This window comes from Halichoeres trimaculatus, unplaced genomic scaffold, assembly GCF_033239565.1.
Source record: "Halichoeres trimaculatus isolate MK-OKI-2021-1 unplaced genomic scaffold, fHalTri1.1 fHalTri1_scaffold_2, whole genome shotgun sequence".
Classification (NCBI taxonomy): domain Eukaryota; kingdom Metazoa; phylum Chordata; class Actinopteri; order Labriformes; family Labridae; genus Halichoeres; species Halichoeres trimaculatus.
The window spans coordinates 7,176,560-7,185,506 of NW_027437180.1; the positions used below are offsets into that span (position 1 = coordinate 7,176,560).

Genomic DNA, 8,947 nt, shown 5'->3' on the forward strand with positions numbered 1-8,947 from the left:
TGATATTGCTGGACTCCTTTAAAATGAAATTGGTGCTTGTTTAAAGGTGAATTGTGGGTGAAGTTTCAAGTCATGCTTATAAAGATACAATGAGTGTATTTATTTTAAAACAATAGAAAAATAAAATTGAAAACATCTTGGATTGTAGGTGTCAAATTACTGCTTCGGGGATCACAGCTCTTGGACCTTGAACACTACTTGAGGCGGTTTAAATTTATCTAGCAACGGGAAGAGAAGAAAAGAAGAAAAAAAGTCACAGCAGTTAAAAAAAAATCTCAAGATCTAATGTTTACCATAACATCAGTAAAAAAAAGGTAAAAATTTGGTCCATTTCAATGGTTTAAATAAGATAAAGAAGCAGATAACTATGTTTTATTTATTTGTTATGCATTTTAAAATCAACCACAACCAAAACAAAGTGCTGTACACAAATAGACAAAACAATGCAGTCATAAAGTAATTCAAACAATTGTTTAAAATGTAACAGAAATAATAATAATCATAATAATAATCATAATAAGGTAAAAAGAAGAAGGTTCAGCTGCTATCAGTATCTGTTCTTCTGTTACATCTCCAAACTAAATGACCAAAACCCCACACCCCATCAAAAGATAACAAGTTTTGGTAAACTTTTTTTTTTTTTTTTGCCAGTTTTCATGAAAATGATGCAGTTTAATATGTTGTTATACTCTAAAATAAAAGTATAGAACAAATAAAATACTGATGCAGAAAAATAAATCTTGAAATCAATTTATAGACCCAATTTTTTCTAAACTTTTCTTTCCAATAGCTGGAAACACTGTAAGCATTCTTTCTACTATAGAATTCAACATTTTTCTTTAAGTCCTACCCAGCTCTGTTCCAGCAGAGGTTCCTCTAAATGTTGGTTAGGTTTCTTTGCTTTAATTTTTCTGTCCAGTTTATCCAAAACCAGCTCCACAGGGTCTAAGTCTGCAGAAAGAGACTGTGCTGGCAGTGCCCTTTATGGTTTCATGCTATCTTCTTCTTTAAGACCTGTTTCCATAAATGTTCTGATGCTCTGTCTCTCTTTCATTATGAAATTCATTTTTTCTGCTCATTTCACAGGACTTTCTGTTGGACAATATTGTTCAATAATTCTCACCAAGAGGGTCTGGTACCACAGTGTGTCTCAGCTCTACTTTTACACACACGGATGGTCAGAAAGAATCAAGAAATCTTAAGACACTCGTAGGAAATGGTTGCATCTACTTCCAAGGCTTGATCTCCATTGCTGCTGAACAGCTTTATGTTGTTAAAGGGCCTTTCTGAAAAACTATGAAATGTTCATTGTTTTTCAGTTCTGGGTAACCTCATTTTTTATTCTTCATCCATGGCAGTTCACCACTTACCTTTGTACCACTTTAACTATCCACTGGACTTGAAATGCTTACATTTCAATGAAAAGCTGAAACAATGGGCTTTTGTAAAACCTTTTTACAGGTAGTGTATATCCCAAAACTCAGTCAAAGATTACATGAACCTGAATACCTGAAGAAAGTTTGCCTTCTTTTCAATGGAACATAAAATAATGATTGCAGGAACACCATTTTGAATCAAAAATTTAATAATTTGCAATCAAATTATTTACATACTTCTCAGCATTTATGCAGAAAAACAAAACATGTCGACCAATCAACAAGGGTGCTAACACAGCACAGATGCAGTAAAGCTAACCTAAACCATGGTGACAAAACAACATGTTATGGTGTTTTAATGAGGATAGTGCTGAAGTCTATGTGATCACCTTTCATTACACACACAGTTTTAAGAGCATCGGTGATGATGTAACAGTCTATGATTTCACCAATTATAAAAACATGGTTAAAAGACTGAAGTTCTGAGAAATAACACTTTTTCATGAACTTTAAGTATTTCTCTCTTGAGTGACGGTCTGCTATGAGCAGAAGAGCTCAAACACCACTTATAGGTTTGTCAGTTAACTCATAGTCAACTTGTGGGCTTTGTTTTTGTTGTCTGCCTCCTTGGTATTCGACCTGTTCTTTACTAATCTTAGAAAAGAAAGCCTCCAGTTGTCCTTCAGCTTGCATATGTATTTGAATTTAACAAGTAGGTCTTTTCAATTAGAAGCTTTGATCATTTGCTCCCCTGTTCCCCCAAGCTTCTTCAATTTATCTGTTTTTTTGACACGCTGACCAACAACTGTAGAGTAGGGTGGAAGGGAATTGAAAGAAGGGCAGTTTTATCTAATAATTTGGTAGTTTTAATCATCCAGTCTTTGTGAAGCTGAGCACCCCTTATGATGTTGTCATACCAGTTTTTCATGCAAAACTGGAGTGTCCGGAATTTTGCCTCTTATAATAAACAGGTTTCTGTTTATCGTTTTCATTTCTCTGAGTTCAATGACTCCTGTTGACACACACAAAACCAAGAACAATGTGCAGATACTTGACTGACAAGATGCTTAATAGATTCAGTTTGTGTTAACTGAGGATGTGAATTATCTTCTCAGACAAATTAAAACAAAACAGTAATATTTTAAATAATGTTCAAATAATGTTGTGTGGTTTTTGCTGGAAGTTAAGAACATTTACATAGTGACTGTGTCTGTCCTTATCTGCAGGACAGACATTTTATTTACAAAATCTGTTTTAAAGTCCAGTTTCCATCCCATTCAACGGTCTGTCTCCAACTTGTTTTGTTTCAATGACCTGCAAACAGCGCGGCCTGGACGGTGTCTTTTTATTTTGTGTGTTGTTCACTGGCTGAATTGCGTTCATGTGCGGCAGGTTAAAAAAGGGCAGTCGAGGATTACTGATGTGATGAGGGAACAGATGCCTCGTCTGAGGGAGGAGTCCAGGAAAGAAGTTCAGTGGTGGAGCATGCGGCACAGAGAAAAGCGGGTGCCGCTGTGGAAATAAAAACCTGGGGCCAACATTAGGGAAATAACGAGGCAGGGCAGGGGGAACAGCTGGAGGAGGAGCTGGAGGGAAGGTGGAGGGTGCAGCTGGAGGAGGAACTGGGAAAGGTGTTGCAGGTGAACTGTTAACAGCAGAGTATGAAGAGATAGCAGGTGGAGGAGATGGCTCTGATGAGCTGTAGATGTGATTTAGAGAGAATGTTTGAGACACAGCAGTCTGCTCCTGAGCGTCTGTTTCATATTTCTTAACATCATAGGAAGTGTTACTCCTGGAGTTTGTGTCATATTCGACTGGTTTAAGCATCGGGCCTTGCCTTTCTTCTGATAAATCCCTCAGAGCACTTTCTGCATCTTTTTCCACATAGTAACCTCGAGTTGGCGGACTGTAACTCGATCTGCTGGATGATGATCTGCTCTGCAGCCTTGGTGAATACGCCCGCCGCGTGTCTCTTTCACGGCTTCTTCTACGCTGGGCCTCCCTGTCGCCATCCCTCTTTCCATATAATCGCTCCTGGATCCGATGTGACATTTGACCCAGCTCCTCAAATCCTAAATTCATGCCAATGGCTTGCAGAACGTCCTGCATCTGCCTATGTTTGTTTTCCTCTTCAGGTGTCAGCGTAATCTTTTCCACCACTGAGGGAGACCGTGATCTGCTGCTGGAGCTCAAGAAACTGCGTTCTCCATCACCCTTCTGGAGTGACCATTCGTCAGACAGAGAGATCCTCTTTGGGCTAAAAGACCTGTGAGGAGAAGAAGCGACTCTCCGAGCTCGAACACGCTCATTCACGTGGGCGTTATTTTTATGTCCCTGTTGAACTCCATCATAACTTGGAGACCACTGTCGCTCTGCACGAGGCAGGAAAGAAGCTGGAGATCTTGGTTGATCGCTCCCTCCTTCAGAGTTCTGAGTCACTATTTTGGTGAGCATATCAACATTCACACCCTTATTGAGCACATCAAGGAAACGCTGGAAACCCTTCGTCTTCTTCTCCTCAGTAGGGACAGGAATCTGATGAGAGACGTCGCTCTCAAAAGACTAATGGGGAACACAAACGCATCCAAAACTTATACATTATGTTACACAACAAGGTGTTGCTATGTACACCTTTAATACATCACACCAGTGAAATACTTTCCTGTGAAGTTTTGAATGGAAAGAGACAGATTTTGCTTTAAAGATGCTATGAGGAGGATCTGATTTAATTGCACTCCATCGCCACCTTCTGGCCCGGAGTCTCCACACACTGTGGTAAGTTACTTTTAGTGAGGCGTGCATTTGTTTTGGAATTAAATGGAGATCAGGTCGTAACAAATTTTCTTTGTTCAAGACAACTTTTTTCTGGAGGTAAAAGGTAAGGGTAAGGTAGGTAAGGGAGTAAGGTATTTATCAGTACAGTTACGTAGCGCTACGGTTTAAAATGTGACATCAAGCAAACCCAATGGTGGCCAGCTATATGTAGTGCTATTGTCAGCCTGGTGCTCTGACCTATCTGTAGGCTAACATGGCAACAAGTAAACACTGTCAGTTTGTAAGTGCCATAAATCAATCCGGTCCTGGTCGACCCAACCTAGAAGCTAAGAAGTAGCGATTAAAAATAAACTGTAACCAGCAATACTGGCGCTGATGATAGATAGATAGATAGATAGATAGATAGATAGATAGATAGATAGATAGATAGATAGATAGATAGATAGATAGATAGATAGATAGATAGATAGATAGATAATGTATCTCATTTTAAAGTGTGGATAATGATCATGCATAAATCTAGAAGGGAGACTTTTTCAAGATCACTTTCAAACTCCTCACAGCCCCTTTAAAGATGAACTATTATAGATAAAAATGTGGAAACATAAGTAGCTTGGTGAAAAAAGTCACTTTAAAAACCCATGAAATGTTCAATAGGACTTCATGATTTTTTTAATGTTGTCTCTATGGTGCAGGCAAGATTTATGGCAGAGTTTTATGACCTATAGTGTGTCCCAAATCGCATACTTCCATACTCAAATACTCTAAATTTTGAGTATACTGCGTCAAAATGAAAAACAGTATGCATAGTATGCGAACAATGAGTATGCAAAAGTACCCAGATGGTGTACTCAAATCAGCCCAGATTTTGAGAATGCAGCTGTGGACACTCAACGCACTCATTTCCTCCTCTGGCAGCAATGGCAGAAGAGAGCTGTGGCTGTTTGCTCAGCACGGTAAAAATACAAATAAACAATACATACCGGGACATCTTCAGCCAGGAGGAGGAGGAGGAGATGCTGTTGGCGCTGAGTACGGCGTAGCAAAGCGCGATTGAAATTCATTGTAATTATAATGAAAGATGGTAAGATCTTGATATTTTGATCGTGTTATTAGCTGTGTTTAATATACAACTGAAAAGGCTTTGAAAATTCGCAAGCAACTAGTGGTGGTATTTGGCGGAAATGCACTGGAAGCCGGTCACCATCAGACGTAGAAGAAGAAGAGGTCGACATCATGCTGTCATTTCCGGTAAGTACGGCGCTTGGCAGTATGCGATTTGAGACAGCACTACACACTCAAAATTTGCGCACTGAGTCAGAGTACACAGTATGGAAGTATGCAATTTGAGACACACTGCTAGATTGTCTCCCTGTCTAATTGAAAAACCCATTTTCATCAAATGAAAATACTAAAGAGCAATAAATCAAGTGAAAGACTTCTCACAGAAAACACATGCTTGCAGATAATTACTATCTTATATTCATGATGCACATTTTATATTGACATAAGGTAAAAATATCCATGATCTGTTATTGTGGCTGAAGTTTCAGGTTAATATTGTGCTGTTAGGCCCCACTTTTAAAAATTAAGGCTAAATAATACCTATCTACACAAAAGAATAAATGAGGGAAAAACAGCTCTTTAGTTATTTAAAGCAGATCTGTGAGCATATATTTCAGATGTTAAGAGAAATACCTCATTGCAAAAAAACAAACCCACCTGTCCACTCGATCCATTCAAAGAAAACCTCGCTCTGCTCTGACGATGATCCTCATAGTCTGGGGAGGGGCTGACAGTCCTCTCTCTGGGTTTGCTGTAACTCTGCTTGAGGAGGAACGATTTGGTTAATTTCTTCATAAACCATAATCCACATAGAGCCTCAGTTTTTTGTGTGTCTTACCTTTATGGTGTAATCTTGTGAGTGCTTCCAAGACTGTGAACGGTCCCAGCTTCTTTCATGGCTATCATCATCTTTATTATAACCAGATGACGGTCTGCAACTTAAATCATCTCGATGATGCCCGTAAGTGTATTCTTTGTTTTGATATTTTTGTCTGGAGTCTGGTGTTTTCTTGTATTTGAAATCTTCATCCTGTAGTTGTGAGTGTTTTGAACTCTTGTTAGTGCGTGAGCGTGAAAATGCGTCCGGAGAAAGTCTATTTGGTTTTTCCTCAGCGTCACGCCTGTATCTGTACTCGTCGTCATCATCCTCTGTAAACCTTCGTCTTTTCTTTTCAGAAGAAGCCCAGTCAGATGAAGACACACGTCTCCTCACTGGGCTCTTTCTGCTCCAGTCTCTGTTTATCGAGTCTGTACTGTACAGCCTCTTAGGAGAGCCACTGTACTCTCTACTTCTGCTTGTCCTATCTGCACCTCTGTGTCCATCTCCGCTATATTTATGATATGAATCCTGGGATATATCTCTGTGTGGTTCGCGCCTTTCTTCCCAACGGTCGTCGTAGCTATCCCTCTGCCTTGAAATTTTCTCACCGTACTGTCCCCTGTGGCTGTGCTCAGACCTGTTAGAGTACATCATCTCATCTCAGCAGAGCAGGCAGCCACCTGGAAGGAGGAAAGAGCAGAGAAACAAAGATGAATTACTTTTAAAGACTGAAATCCACAAAATGAGTTTGGAAATATGTTCTCATTTTCCAGAAGTGGACATGCACTGTGAATTGCAAACAAAAACTGAGAGTCATAATCTGCAAAACACCAAACCCTGAGGTTAAACTTGTATTTCTATTTCTGTGCGTCATTCATACAAGAGGCAAACCATTTCATTGCTATATCTGTCAGTGCTATGCTGGTGCACTGTGGATACTTCTTCACTCATCCTTTCAGCTTTTGACTTGTCTGTTGATGCATAAACATACAAAACATTAATACCACCAGTTTCAACCCAGGCACGTTTATCTGTAAATTTCAGATAATCTTTGACTCAGGCTATATTGAAATTGTTAAAACTCAGAAATTCTCATTTTCTAAATCACAGAGACACTGAACAGCCCCAACAAAAGTCTGGATGACTTGAGACCTGTGTGATCTTCAGGTTGTCATGCTGCACTGCATTAAAACTAGGCATCTCTAAATGAGGACACTCCCGAAACAACTGCACTTAGGGACAAAAGTTTATGGAGATTAGACCTTGCAAAGATGAAACTGTGTATACTTCACACCCAGCGTGCTGCGCTCTCTTTGGCCTGAACTAACTTAAAATGGACAGAGTGGAAAACCGTCCTGTGGTCTGACTTATCATGGCCAGTCCTGTTTGGAAATCAAGGAAAACAGCATCCTGTGTGCAGACAACCAGAAAGACCACCTGGTTTCGTAAATACACTGCTACTGTTCCGTGAAAGAGGGGTTTAAGGGAAGGAAACACTTGCAGCGAGGGGCTAAGCACCCCTAAAAATCGGACCGTGAAAACACCCCTGGTAGATGAAGGCATATATGCTGCTTGCTGTAGGTCAGCTACAAGTTAGCACCGAGCACTGAGCCAGTTAGTTACCTTATCTTTAGCTGCTCAACAAAAAATTAAATATATGACACATTTGCATTGATGAGCTGATAATTATGTAGCAACCAATTTATTATCCATTAAATAAACGGTTAACACAACATTTCTGCATAGTGTGGCTAACATAACGCGGTTAGCCAACAACTCAGCTGGCACTGGTGATCAAAATAACGCCACTTACCTTTCAGCTAAACAAATCCGCTTTCTTTGACAAAGAATAAACGATGAAACTACGAGCGGGAATTATAGATAACCCTACAATAACATTTAGAGTAGAGTTAACCAATGATACATTCAAACGTTGAAATTCTACTGTGAGCGTTGCTGCAAGGATACTGACCCCGCAGGACAGCAACAAATGATTTCAATCACTGCCACCTACTGGCGGGAGGGAGAATCACCTAATTCAAGCGTTTCCTGTTTACACCATTACTTTAACAAGGTTTCCATAGTTTATTTAGTTAGTATCATGCGCTACAGTCTATTTATGTGATAGTTGGATATGTTCAATAGTTTCACAAATGTGCAACTCAGTTTTTACTTCTCTCACGTCTGATTACTCTGATTTCTTCAACTAGTTACTTCAGGCCTTTTTTTTGCCATTTGTTTTATTTTATACCTTCTCTATCATAAGACACTTGCTCTTTTGTTCTATTCATTACTCACATACTAAATGTTTGTATTTTTTTACCTTTCACTGTATGCTTTGTGCTCTATGAGGACACAATTCGGAAATGGTTAGCAGATTCAGATTTGGTTTTGTTAATGTTCTGGTAATACAATTTACACCAGGGTCAATAAAGTTGATCCTATCTTATCTCGTAGTTAAAATATCACAAGACAAATATTCCATCCCTTATATATTTGAACCTAGAATTTACAATTTGGTAAGAGGAGAGGAAATACTTCAAATATCAAATATCCTGTTACTTAAAAAAATAATCAACCGATAAATCAAAAAAAAAAAAAAAGAAAAGGAAGAAATAGTACCCTTTGTACAAATACAAATCAGTTTTAAATGCTTAACAGCAGTAAAAACATTCCATTATTTATAATGGTTTTGTTTAAGAATAGGCCATACAATCCATTGGTTAGATCATGGGACTGCATCCCCTAGTCTTAGATTTAAAGAATTTCATTTTCCTTTGTAATAAAACATCTGTGCAGAGCATTATAATATGGTTTTGATATTGAGTGAAATGGCTTTATTTCATTTTTTTGCAAATATCAAATGGCAACAAAAAAATTTTATCATTAAATGATTCCAGGAGACTTCCTG

At 38.8% G+C, this 8,947-nt stretch overlaps 1 protein-coding gene across 4 annotated transcripts; it reads right to left on the reverse strand.

The window, feature by feature from the left end:
• Window positions 1-1,549: 1,549 nt before the first annotated feature.
• LOC141787199 (uncharacterized) lies at window positions 1,550-8,026 on the reverse strand. Of its 4 annotated transcripts, none has more exons than XM_074665495.1 (4): window positions 7,850-8,026; window positions 6,055-6,716; window positions 5,874-5,978; window positions 1,550-3,911 (listed from the first exon to the last, which is right to left on the reverse strand). In XM_074665495.1, the coding sequence occupies exons 2-4, from the start codon at window positions 6,688-6,690 to the stop codon at window positions 2,631-2,633; spliced, it is 2,022 nt and encodes a 673-aa protein (XP_074521596.1). In that variant the 5' UTR covers window positions 6,691-6,716; window positions 7,850-8,026; the 3' UTR covers window positions 1,550-2,630. The 4 variants fall into 4 exon arrangements, with proteins under 4 accessions (XP_074521596.1, XP_074521594.1, XP_074521597.1 ...); XM_074665493.1 differs by having other exon boundaries at window positions 1,551-3,938; XM_074665496.1 differs by having other exon boundaries at window positions 1,552-3,911; window positions 5,874-5,975.
• Between the last annotated feature and the right edge of the window lie 921 nt (window positions 8,027-8,947).